General features: G+C 45.0%; 1 protein-coding gene across 3 annotated transcripts in view; it reads right to left on the bottom strand.

Annotated features, from left to right (window-relative positions):
• Positions 1-12,993, bottom strand: part of WDR59 (WD repeat domain 59) — a 48,930-nt gene that overhangs the window by 12,745 nt on the left and 23,192 nt on the right. For 2 of the 3 annotated variants that reach the window (XM_072934328.1, XM_030282452.4), the window contains exons 13-19: positions 12,309-12,433; positions 11,277-11,441; positions 10,389-10,484; positions 8,823-8,979; positions 7,468-7,537; positions 7,031-7,184; positions 3,376-3,432 (exon numbers count right to left, since the gene is read on the bottom strand). In XM_072934328.1, coding sequence (XP_072790429.1) covers positions 3,376-3,432; positions 7,031-7,184; positions 7,468-7,537; positions 8,823-8,979; positions 10,389-10,484; positions 11,277-11,441; positions 12,309-12,433 — 824 coding nt within the window. The remainder of the gene's footprint in view (positions 1-3,375; positions 3,433-7,030; positions 7,185-7,467; positions 7,538-8,822; positions 8,980-10,388; positions 10,485-11,276; positions 11,442-12,308; positions 12,434-12,993) is intronic. The other variant, XM_030282453.4, reaches the window with a different exon arrangement.

The following is a 12,993-nucleotide window of genomic DNA, read 5'->3' as shown; positions in this document are numbered from 1 at the left end:
AATGACAACAAATGAAGATGAGAATGAAAAAGAGCTCTCAATGAATGGTTTCCACTGCTTGCTTTTAGCATATCACCATACAAATGGAAACATTAAATGTATCAGAATGCCCTGAAAACTTGGACTCAAACCAAAATTGACCTGTTTTCTTTCTCTGCTTATTTACTGGCAAAAAAGGAAACACTAATTCTTTACTGGTGCATCTCCAGGAATAGAGTTAGTTGATGGCCACAGGCCCTGCCTATACTACATTTCTATGCCCACCACTTTTAGCCCCTAAAGCTGTGACAGAAAACAATCATAAAGCTACATGTAAAGTCACCATTAAAAAAGCCTGGGTTTTTGGCAATTCAGGTTTACCTCAGCTACAGCAAGTAAGAGTTAGGAAAAAACCCCACAATCAGAAGTATGGGAACCATCACAGATGGGGTAAAGTTCATCACCAGTGACAGCAGAAGTTCTACTTTGAATCCAGTAATTGCTGGTGTTAATCACAGGTGTAGCTTTCCACCTGGCAGTATCTGAGCACATTTAACAGGGATTACCAGAGACAATGAAAGCTTTAGGTTTCTTTGCTTTAGGTCCACCTCCCTCCCATTCCACCTCTTCTCCCAGGAGAAGCTTCCACTATGGTGTAATCAAAAAGTGTCACCAAGGCCCAGGGGCATTAGGGCAGAGCAGAAAACACATCTCTTCCTAGGGGCTGGAGCACAGGTCAGGGTGGGGAGCAGGGAACATAACAGTTGGAGCTGAAGCAGGAATCAACATGCACCAAGCTAGCTGCTGGCAGCTGAAGGACAAAGGCACAGGTCTTCTGCAGTGCCCACGACATTTCTAGCTCTTTCTGAAGCCTAGAATCCATGCCAAGGAGAACTGCATCTACCCAGCTGCTCCTCAGTTTAATGAGAGGAAGATACGAAAGAAAATAGCTACAGTGATAAGTAAATTAAGACTCATCAGTTCCTCAGAGCACGAGAAGGGAAGAAACCAGAGCATTTATAGCAATCATGGGTTGGAGGTGACAGCAGGGAACAGCACTGGATAATGACTAAAAAAGCCAGCCTGCACCTGCACTACCATACCCAAGGCTGTAATTTGCTGCAATCTGAGGTGATAACGATGGCAGTAAATGGGTTACATGTAGAAACAGATAGCCCAAGAATAAGCCACCAACTGCTTTGTAGCAACCACCATCACCACTGCATACTCAGCAGCAGGAGTTGCAAAATGCTGCCCGCTTGGAAAGGATGCTGAATGCTTGGGTGTGTGTGCCTTTGGATCCTGCTGAGGCAGGCAATGCTTTAAGCAGAAGCAGAATCCTGAAATGTAAAGTGCCTGTTTCACATCAGCATATGCAAAATTTCAGGGTTTGTGGTGTAAACTGGCATTAGTAGGGCAAAGGTAAAGGCTGTGAATAGAAGAGAACAGACTCAATGCCAAGAGATTAAGCTGCAATAAGGCATGTACAAAATAGTTAAACCTGCTCAAGTCAGGTTCAAGCTGCTTCTCATATTTATTTTTTTTAATATAATGCAAAAATTGCTTCCTCCCTGTAGAATGCTATGCTCCTTTATTCTGAACAACTGCCTACAGATTAACTCCCCCATGTGGCTCATGCAGCACTGCCTGGACTTTCTCTTCAAAATAATCAACATTTACTATTTCCAGCATCTCCCACAGTATCAGGCACCTGCCATAAAGGCACTAAAAAATCCAAGGCCCTTTTGAATCAAGTGCCCCACAGCAGGAATATTTCTTTATAGCTTCCATCAATCAATAGCTGGCACCTGCCCTGAAGCATGGGCACTTCAGAAGAGGTGGCTAGAAAGGAAGAAGAATTATTTATTGTGTCTTGTAAACTTGCTAAACTCTTGCTTCCCCAAACACCTTGAGCAATGCTGAGCTCTTCTTCCAGAAGGGAGGCATGTGATTTGCACTAATAAACTATACCTCTCCTTGTGTATGCCTGTGTCTTCACCTTAGGCACTGCTGTCCCATTTAGAGAGTCAGTTTAGCCTCTTTTGAAGGTTATCCACAAATACAATCAATCCTTCAAGGCTTGGACTAACTCCTGTATCCCTTTTAAATATGCATTACTGAAAATTATAATTGAATCACATCACTACTTGCTCTTCCTTCCAGGACAGTGGTAAGGGAATTAAACCATAGCTTTTGTGCTCTGCAATTTACCACACAAGCTGGCAAGTTCATTGCTTGGTTTTCCTTCTTTCAGTCTACTCCTGATTCAAAACAGAACTTTATTTCTTGCCTCTGCTGCTCACAAGGCTCTTTGTAAAAAGCCTTGATGTAGTCAAGTAAACTACTTCTGGTTTCTTTTACCTATTATTTGCTAGTACAGTCTTAGAACTCTTGCAATTAGGAAAACTTGATCCTATTATACCAAGTTAAATCAGGTGTTACAAGACTCTATTTTATTCCCTGCTGTCTTATGAAGAGATAGCATGAAGGACAGCAGCTGTGAAAAAATTGTTCATGCAGACATTAAGACAAACAGACTTAAAGAGATCATCTTTAAATTCAAATGGAATTTTCTGAGCTTTTTCTATACTTGGAAGATGAGTGATGAAAGAGTCATTGCCCACATGTACAGCACAGCTTGAGCAATCCTGATATCATCAAGATGACAATATCATGAACGATGTTGGAGCTTGAGGGACACGTGGACCTGACTATCAAAAAACAACTGTCAAAGCAGACTCGGCAGGGCAGGTGCCAGGAGGAGGGAGTACCTGCCAGGGTGGCTGAAATGCAACCACTCTAAATGAATGCAGCGGTGCAACTCCAAGGGCTGGGAGATCACAAGTTAAGAAGAAATTGTATTTTTTGATCCAGGAAATAAGACTGTGATGGATTGCACTGAGAAGTGGTAGTTCATTTTAATGAAGTGACAGATTGTTGTCAGAAACTCAACCGGTTTGCTTCTTCCACAGCTCTTAAGTGATCTTCCCTCCCTCTCTGGCAAGACTTTGTCTTTTCAGAAATTAGGTGCTCTAATGTCAGTCTCATCACTTGGTTGATGATGTGTAATAATCACTCAGCTCCTCTACAGTGCACTCTGTATCTCAGAGGTTGATATTTTCTTACACTTCAAATTACCCCTTGGCATCCTTTCCTGACCACAAGGCCGGGTGAAACAGGCATCCTGTAGGTCAGTAATTGCACCTTGCAGGCTACTGTCTGCTCCTGCCCACTTACACGTTCATCTGCTCTTGTGAAGCCCTAGGCCCTGCGTGGAGTGCGAGTCCCCCAGCTCTGTGCAGGTTACTCAAAGGCAGGCAGGTGGCATTTTATTCTTGGGCCCTTGGGCAGAAGACAGGGTCATATCAAGGACAGTATTAGCACAGCACACAGTACCGGGAAGTCGTTAATTGCTTGTATGGACCAACGTCGGCGGGCAGAGCGAGGAGACATCTGTACGCGAAAACATTATACCCAGGAAAAGGGAAGAAAGACACCAAGAAAATTAAAGACAAAGGTAAATAAACTGAAATGAAAAGTGCCCTGAACCAGCAGAGTAAAAGATACTGTCCCCAATGGCTCTGGTACACAGCGAACAGTTGCAAACCATTTTCACCCTCACACAATTGTACACAGCATTACCTATGGCTCTGGCAGAGCAAGGGCTGCTGTGTCTGTGCCCAACACCAGCCTCTACAGAAGACTTTGGCAAACACAAATCTGAATAAAGTCTTCCACATGGAGTTGTATTACTGCAAGAAGCACTGAACTGCTTCATGTGACCTTGTTCATACCATGAATTGAGCAGAGGACAACACCCAAGTGTCCCACATGCCTAAACTCCAAAGTTTTACTCCTCTTGCCTGAAGAGGAAGGCAGCTAAGTGTAAACTGCATAATTTTTAACACAGCTGTCCAGTGCCATGGCACAGATATCTGCAGAAAGCTAAAGAGACACTCCTGCTTACTCAGATTCCCTTTAACATCCAGCATCCTCCAGAATTTCATTCACTGGAACCTGCTGTAACTGTTCACTTTAATTTTAAACAATAAAAACCATATGTCAGGATATTAGAAGGGATGTAGAGACACTGCTACTTGGCAGGGCCATGTGGGTATTGTCATAATGGATTGAGAAACTCATTCAGACTGAGCGAGCAATCAAATTCACTGATTGACTATGCCAAATAGTTCCAAAGTAGGCCTTCATTAGGAACTTGACACTGCAGTAGGTACTCAACACAGTATTACAGCAACAGCAAATGGAATCTTTCAATGCACATTAGTGCACACTCACTTGAAAAAAAGTTTTGTGTACCGATCTCTAGGAGTCAACACAATAAAAGGGGATATTTGGGTCAGGTACAATGTATTTTGCATTTGTTTTCAGTTGATGATAGACAGTCAGGACCATCAGCCATGCCTTCAGCCTCTACATCCCCTTGCATCTCACGGCTGGGAAAGTCCTACAGCCAGGAAGCCAAGGCTGGCTGCAGGGCCCCACGGAAAGAGAGAGGAGAAGGCTGCAGCCATGTGCTGCAGGTTCCTCCAGCAGGCCTCACAGAGGAGAAAAGGGTTAGTTGAAGGAAATTCAGTACAGTGGAAAAGCAGCAAAACTAAGCTCAGTCCCCCCACCAGCTCCCTGATGGGAGGCATAAGGACACCACTGCCACCACGCCCAGGCACAGCAAGGCTGAGCAGTCCCCAGGTCCCCACTGGCATGACCCTCTAACTGCAGGGTGGGGAAAAGAACTCCATGGCACCTTCTTTAAGAGACACTCAGGTTCAAAATACTGATGGCATTGCCGTGGTACAGATAAAGCTCCTCCTTTCTGCTGACTACTGCTCTTCAGTGGTGTTTTTTTGAGGAGTGAAAAAGGGGGAGGAAGAAAGGAGGAGTGTGCATGTGTGAATAAAAAGTGAGAAAGACATATATATAGATGTGTGTGTATGCATATATATATATATATATATACACACGTATTTAAACAAGCACAGAAGGGCTCAGTGCCAGATTTAGCTTCATTCTGGCTTACTAAGGAGCTCTCTGCTGGAATGAGCAGCTCCCCTGCCTTTATGGTAACATGACATCTTTCCTGTCTAGCAATGGGCAAATTCCATTTGTTTGTTAATGGTAGTGGATGCCAGTGGCTGCTACACTGGATTGAAATACTTGGTTATGGCTGATAAATTCAGTTTTGGGAATGAAGCTGCCTGATATCACAGTTTGATGCACAAAATTTCAACTTTTTATTTAATGTGAACATAAAATCCAACCTTCAGAAGAAGGAGTTAACTAAACTCAAGAGTCTGGGCTTTTTAAAACCATCACAATGAAATAACAAAAATATGTAGCACTGATCTAACAGAGACCATGACATCAATTCCTGAAGAATCAGAAAACCTTTGCTGAAGAGAGATACAGGCATTTTTGGGTTTTTTTTAATACTGTTTAATCTGCAAGAACATTTGAACCAGCTTCCTGCTAGGGTTCTTACATTTATTCCAGCATTCGAGGAGACAGCTTGGCAGGGGAAGGGGAACACAGGAATTTCCCTTGGCTTTCAGCAGACATGGCTGCACACATGCTTTTTTCTCTTGAATTCTTTTACCCTGTGACAAAAATCTTGATGCCATCAATACAAGGGCTGGGGAGAGAGATCACATGAACTTGCACCAAGCTGGTTCCACATGTTATTTTTAGCCTTGTCTGTCATCTTAGAGAGGCTGTGTGTTGGGGACAAGCCTGCTGCAGAGGACAAAGGTAGCTCTTTAAATACTCTCCTACAAATACTAGGACAGGCCATAATTCTATTCTATAATTCCAGGCAGCACCATTTTCTCTTTTCATAAAAAAAAAAAAAAAAAAGTTTGTGTGGGGGAAAAAAAAACCAGGATGGGGACTCAGAGTCTTCTGGGGTGTGTATGGAAGCAGAACTTGCACTGGAGGCAGGGGCTCTCCCCACAGCTGGGAGGTGTAATGACATCATGTAAGCAGGACACAGTCCCAGAGACAGGGTTGGCTGTCATGTCCAGCACCACCAGAAAAATAAGACTTGTCTCAGTGCCCAGGAAGGATGGGTGTTCAAGGTTTTGACTTCCTCTGCTCCTGGGATACAAGTTCCTAAACTCTTCTGCCAGCAGAGTGCAGACAGCTTTTGGCTTTCCCTGGATTACCTGGAAGCTCTTCACTGCTGCAACAGATTCATGTCCTCTGCATGGACAGTGAACAAACTACTCAATGCCCCAAATTCTGAGGCTCCCTGGGGAAGCTTACTGCATTTTTGCAAGCCACTTCACCCCCTGCTGAAGCACAGTGTGCTTCTAGCAACCTGCTCAGCCTACTGCTCCCACACCATTTGCTCCAGGCACATCAGGCCCTCACAGCTGTTTTACCACTACCCTGTGGCCACCCTACAATTACAACAGGTCTTCCTCGCCCACCATGTTCCAGAAGGAAACAATCCCACTCTTCTCCAGAACTTTGTAAACAGGAACAACAGCAAAACCTGCACCTAAACCAGAATTATGTGGATTGGAAGGTCATCATAGAATCATGTAGAAATTATTTTTGTTTAAAAAAAAAAAGGGGCACATATCCCTGAAAGAGACACCTGAAATAGAAATAACCAACCACATCCCATAGTCCAGGAGAGGTTGGCAGTAAGCTGCAGAGAGGCACAACCCTTTGCAGTTATATATATCAGGGAGTACCCAGAACAGCAAGAACTGCCTACATGTAGCTATCTGAAGACTACAACTTCTTAATAGGTGAGATTTTAACCTTACATAATGCAAAGGGAGACAGCATAATGCACTGAAGGGAACTGTGATGGTCAGCATACAGAAACATCAAAATAAGCAGGTCAAATGCTAGAGAGGATTGGTAAAGAAGTTACTAATAGGAGATAAATCCATTTGACAGGGCTGCCTGTAGAAAGATATCTTTTTGAGAGGAATACAAAAGCTTCTGTTACTAGCAATGCTAAATGAAAGGAAAACAGATCATGAAAGTTGAAGTGTTGGGAGCAGTGTTTTGGTCTAGTACTTACCCTTTCTTTGTAGTAGAAGGAGCTAATGGAGACCTGCTCCTTCTCACTGCGTGTTGGGCTCCCACTGTACAAGCGCAGGTTGCCCGGAGTCTCCGTGCGGATCTTCATTGGAGTAATGAGGCCACTATGGTACGCTGATAAAGCTGACAGAGACCTGGAAGAAAGGGAATAATATACTTTCAGGGGCTTTTCCCACCAAAACCTGCAGGCTCACACTGACCTCTCCACTAGCCCAAGCTGCCAGCAATGGTGCCACTGCCTGGAAAGAAGTGGCTGAGGCATGAACCTCTGCTGAGGCCATGTGGTGTAAGGGACCAGGCGCTCTGTGCTGAGGACACAGCTAACACTGGAGGGGACTAGCTCCAATGGAGGACCTGGTATTTTCCTGCTTTCCTGCCCATGACAGCAGCACACCTCAAACCACACATGGCACTCACCTGGGTGTGGGCTCCATCGGGGACACGGCGCGGTGCATGGTCATCGGCCTTGTGAAATACACCAGGTACCCTGAAGAGACAGGACATGGCATAAAGATCATGCAACAAGGAGTAGATTACCAGGGGTGGTTCAGCTTACATGACCAGATTTCCCTGTGTATCAGAGGCAAGGGAATTGGTTCTTATCCACTACTCTTAGTAATTATAAACTAAAAGCAGACATTCTCTCAACCCAAATCAACTCCCTGCAAACCCACTACAAAGCATGGGGTTTTTAAGATGTTTCTCTCAAAAGCACAATTTCAAGTGGCTTATAGCTGTTAGAGAAAAGACAGGGAAAGAAAATGAGCAAATGCATGCTCGTGTTTTAACTCTCCACCAGAACTTGCTAAGCACTGTTACTCCAGAGATAAGTGAGGTAATGTTTGGCAATGCAGAGAAACCACTGCAGCTTGTAAAACTCTCTACTTCAACAGGAGAGCCCCAGATACCTGAAGCCAACTCCAAAACATTCTCTCACAAGCCTTATCCCATTTGTTAGCCTCTCAAGTGTCTTCAGCCACCTACTCTTGCAAGCCTTTCAAGATTTAGCAGACTTTACTGGGCCTATTCAATGCAGTATTATTCTGTTTTACTTTTACTTGGGAATTCAGGGAGGCCTGTATGGAAAGCAGCTTTCAAAATGTGCTCACACTGGGATGCAGTCAGGTCCAGAGAAGGCACACGCACATCTGAAACAGCTCAGTAAAACTTAACAGCTCTTACTCAGATCTTAACCTGGTTTTTAATGAACTTTACCCTCTACGTGCTCTCCTGAAAACCTGTACCCCATCTCCCATTTAGGAGAAGTTTCTTAATGACATTGGGAAAGCTATTTTGGACAAGTGGAAGAGTGTAGAATGAGAAAAGAGTGGCTAGTAATATGAATATGGTTTCAGCAAGGGGTGAATTCAACTCCAAATCACAGGAATTTTGTGAAGACTGAGTGCCAGAATACACCCAGTAATGTGATGCTGGTAGCAGAGAACTAGGCAAGGAAAACAGCTATTCCCAGTGTTCTATAAAAAGAGATCTGTCAACGTCTCTTGCATGCCATAAGCCAAAGGTTATCTCTTCAGCTAGCCCTGCATTTCCAAATCCTAAAGCCCCATACGCAACCCCAACTGCAAACAGTTGCTAACTAGTCTCATCTCAAAATTTACCACAGTATCACTACTTTAACACCATTATCACAACTTTAACTCCTTGCATGGCAATGAGCAAAGCCTCATCTTGTTCAGACCCAAGTGTTCCCCAAGACATCTAAAAGGATTGTTCCCTGGGTACCTGTTTTAAGTATCAGTGACAGGGCTGACCTGCACCACAGAACCTGGCTCCAGAGGTCCGTGGAAACGGGACGTTCGAGTCCTGGTAGGAGCCGTAGGCATTGGAGACGCGGGCAAACGTGGGCAAGGGGGGTGTTACGGAGTTGGACAAAGCGTAGGGATTGCTGGATGTGCTGTCCTCTTGGTTCTGAAACAGAAGTTACCTAAGGTCACACTCCTGCTGCCACAGGAGAGAAATCCAGCCAGAGCATAGGACACGGCAGTGCCAAGCAGCCTCACAGGAGGGGATCATCCTTTGAGCCAGAACAGACCAAGCTCAAAGCACAGTTGCTGCTTCAACTGCAGAGGCACTTGCAGGCACATTTGGCTTTGAGGAAAAAACTTCTCTGGCTGCTTGTCCAGAGACTTCTCTCCCACCATAACCATGCTGAAATGCAGAGCTTAACCTGGGGAGGAACAGGAGGAAACTATACAGAAAAATCTGACCTTCAAACTCTGGATATGATGCTCAAAACAGCTAGTTGAGCTGAGTATGATACCTCAATGATGCACAAAATCTCTCTGAGTGGGAATACCACAGAGCTGTGGGCTGTCAAACGCAGGTTGGAGTCTTCAAGTAAGGAAGGTAGGTGGTATGAATTACTGGGGGACCTCAGGACTATCCACAGGAACTTTGGCAGAAATCTGCATTTATTTGGATATATAATGCTACAACTTCGGTCTAAAAGAATTCTTTGAAAGCAGTGGTGCCCCAAGTCATCAGGTTTCCATACAGCAGAGGAAGTTCCCACTCTTACAATATTACTGCTGAAACCAAGCAGAATTAAGACTTCACATGTAAAAAAAACCCAGCCCTTTATTTGTGATGAATAAACAAAAGCTCTCAGAAAGGAAACCTGAGAAGACTCTCCCCTCTTTTCTGGAATGCTAAAAACACCCACTCCAGCACACTTCACCCACACAAAGACCTAATACCTGACACTGGGATGCTGAGTAGGTATCACAGATCTCACAGCTAAGAACAGAGTGTCATTTGGATTTATCTGCAGTATCATCCCTACAAAACCTCAGCACAAGGCTGCAGAAAAAAACCACAGATTTTCACAGTTTGGGTTTTTTTTTTCAGGGAAGAAAACAAATACCCTAGAACAGGACTAGAAGGATCTTTGACTAAAACTGAGGAGGTGAAGACATCTGCCACTGCCTTTCAGACAAGAATGAATCCATTAACAACCTGAGGTCTCTTATCTTCTCTCATAGATGATAACCATGCCCTGGCAGTCACTGAAATATATTCTGAGCTGGGAAGTACCATGCACCACTAAGATTCTCCAATCTCCAGTCACTCCTGGTAACCTGGATATCAGAGTTCCCCAAAACAAACCTTCAGGGCCTCATTTGTGGAAAACAAAACACATCTAATCATCCACTCAGCTCTCTTCAACATTAACCAGAAGTGCTCACACAAATGTAATGGCCAGTCACAGGGGTCTATTTACACATTTAACGAGGCCAGACTCTCACTGCAGAGTCAGAAGCGTGGGACATGGGAAAAGACATCAAACTAGGGCAGAGAGCCCACGCAGTTCTCCATACCACGACAGACTCCAGCCAGGAGACCAGCTGACGCAGGCAAGGCTCCAGGCAGCTCTGGTTCCGCTTCACTTTCTGCAGGGAAGTGTCTTTCAGTATCTGGAATACATGCAAAATGCAACTTTATTCACAGTTACCTCCACACTTTGCCCGCATCCTTTTTTTCTGCAGAGCAGCTTAGATGCCAGGATCTGAGCAGGTCACAGACATCCTCCATTCATCCACTGGGGTCACTGGTGTGTTGTCTGCTCTGAGGAATGGCTGTGTGCTTTGATCAGAGCACTGAAGTTCACCTAGCAGCACACTGAGCCACGATTTAGGCTTCAATATTACTGCAGCCCATATGTTTCATAGCAGTTTGTGGCAAACTGGATCAGGTTTTTTCAGGAAGAAACCCAAACTGATCCATCAGTGTGTTGCTGGATAAAGTATATCAATAGCAATAGGATTTGCTACAACAGATGATCAAACATTTGGTCTGTATTAGCAGGGCCTGTATAAAAAACGTCCCCTCATTTTTAAAGCAGCTTGTGTAGTAGAACAGTAAGTAACATCCTGGCTCAAAAATAGTATCACTGCAGCTGGATGCTTAGCTGGTCATTTTGTCTATTATTGGGTTGAGGACAACTGCATGAGAAGGATGTTAGGGATCCTCAGGCAATACACATCATACTGGAATACAGCAGCAATGAAGAAGCAGTGAAAAAAGGCAAATACTGGGCTGCAGCACAAACAAAAACCTCATCCTATGGGCTTCACAATTTACCAGTTCAACATGATCTGTGGTATGTCTTCACAGCAAGGTCTGACGTTTAGTTATGTCTCGAAAATCCAGATGTCAAGTATCCATCATTTGTACATTTATAAAGACACTCTATACTCCTTACACACCTTCAGCAGCTTTGCCTTCATGGAAGCTGTGATGGAGGTTGGGTTGATGAACTGGAAGGATGGTGCAGCATTATTGGGATACTGGACAGGGAACATCACCAGCATCCTGACTCTGTGGTTGCCGCAGTGCACCGACACCGTACAGCTGCGACTCACTGCATCCATCTGTGAGGAAAAGCAATTGGCTTTTAGTTAGATCTCCCAGGACTTTTACACTTATAGTGGCTTAAATTCATGCTGAGGGACTGATTCCTCTGCACATAAGACAAAGTCCTGCTGTTCTCAAGGGCAGGGAGCACAGTGACAGCGAAAAACCCCAGGCAGATGGGGACAGGCTCAGCGCACACCAGCAGACTGACATCCAGCATCCAGAGACCGTGGCCAGCCCAGGTGTCACCAAGAAAGGGGTCCTGCTCCCAGCAGTCACTGCACCCCAGCCCACTTCACTCGGTCATGGAGAGCTCCTGGCCAGCGCAGCAGTAACAGGCACCTTCTAAGATCCTGCACCACTGTCTCAGAAAACTACATCAGGACCATGCCATGAGCTGTGAAACCACAGGGCTGGGGAAAGGAGACAGGCAGCTACCTTGAGCCTCCCAGCCCAGTTCAGTGCTGTGCCTCCAGTCAGCCTCCATGCACAGAGGAGAGTCTGGAGTGCAAGGAGAGGGCAAAACTGAGGGACAGAACTCAGGATAGGGAGGGCTCAGCAGATGGGATTCAGAAGCAGTTGAAATGAGATCAACTGTATGGAACAAGTCACCTTCCACTCCACAGTCTAGGCAGAGAAGAAAACACCATCCAGCCTTCTCAAGATCAGCCAGAGTATTTACTGTGCTGAAACATTTCTCTCACAGCACTGTCTGGGATTATCCTCTTTCTTACTACCCCTGGCCAAGAGGATCTCAACAGCTCAAAATAAAACTTGTTTACAGACAGCAGTCACTGCAGCAAAGAAGGCTCCCCTTGAAAGGCTCCAATAAGCCAGCCTGCCCACAGCCCCTCCTAACAAGCCAGCAGAAGGAAACTCTGTACCTCAACATTGACATTTCGGATCTGCACATTGATCAGTGAAAACTCCTGCTGCAGTGTTTGAGGCAGCCCCAGTTGGTCCGTTTTCTTTCCCACCAGGGGGTCATTCAGGAAATCTTCTTTTAAGGCTGACAGGAAAGATGGAAAACAAGTTCAGACAAGCTATAACACGCAGAGTTTTTCACATGTCAGAAGGCAGCCAAGACAGCAGGCTTTCCTCTGCTTTTCTGACACATGGAGGTATGAGTTTTATCTGGCAAAGACTTGTCAGCTGGAGAGTCTCAGTTGCTGTTTGGATGCAAGTTTCTGACCCTTCTCTTCAAAAATCCAAAGCTGTCTGCAGATAGGGTTCCCAGGAAGGGTACAGAACCTGCCTGTACTCTGTACAGTCCTAAATGGTCCTTGCCTTCTCATGTGAGACCCTTTTTCCTCCCTGCCAGAGTCACAATCAGCTGAACTGGAGCATCTCAGTTCAGCAGGAAAGAACTGCAGCCCTAGCAGTCTCCAGAAGGAGCTCTGGTCTTTGGGACTAACAACCCACCATTCCTGACTTTCAGGGAAAGCTTCCAAAGCATAACAATGCTTTGGGAGAGAGCAGGGAGTATTTCTGGTCCTAATAGAAGCTTAATTCATTTGCAGCAGCCATTTGCACTTAATGTTGCAAAGCACTCTAGTGCTTTAACAGCCT

The sequence above is a fragment of the Taeniopygia guttata genome, chromosome 11 (assembly GCF_048771995.1).
Source record: "Taeniopygia guttata chromosome 11, bTaeGut7.mat, whole genome shotgun sequence".
Classification (NCBI taxonomy): Eukaryota; Metazoa; Chordata; class Aves; order Passeriformes; family Estrildidae; genus Taeniopygia; species Taeniopygia guttata.
The sequence above is the reverse complement of the archived record's forward strand: the minus strand, read 5'-3'. Positions and strand labels throughout refer to the sequence as shown.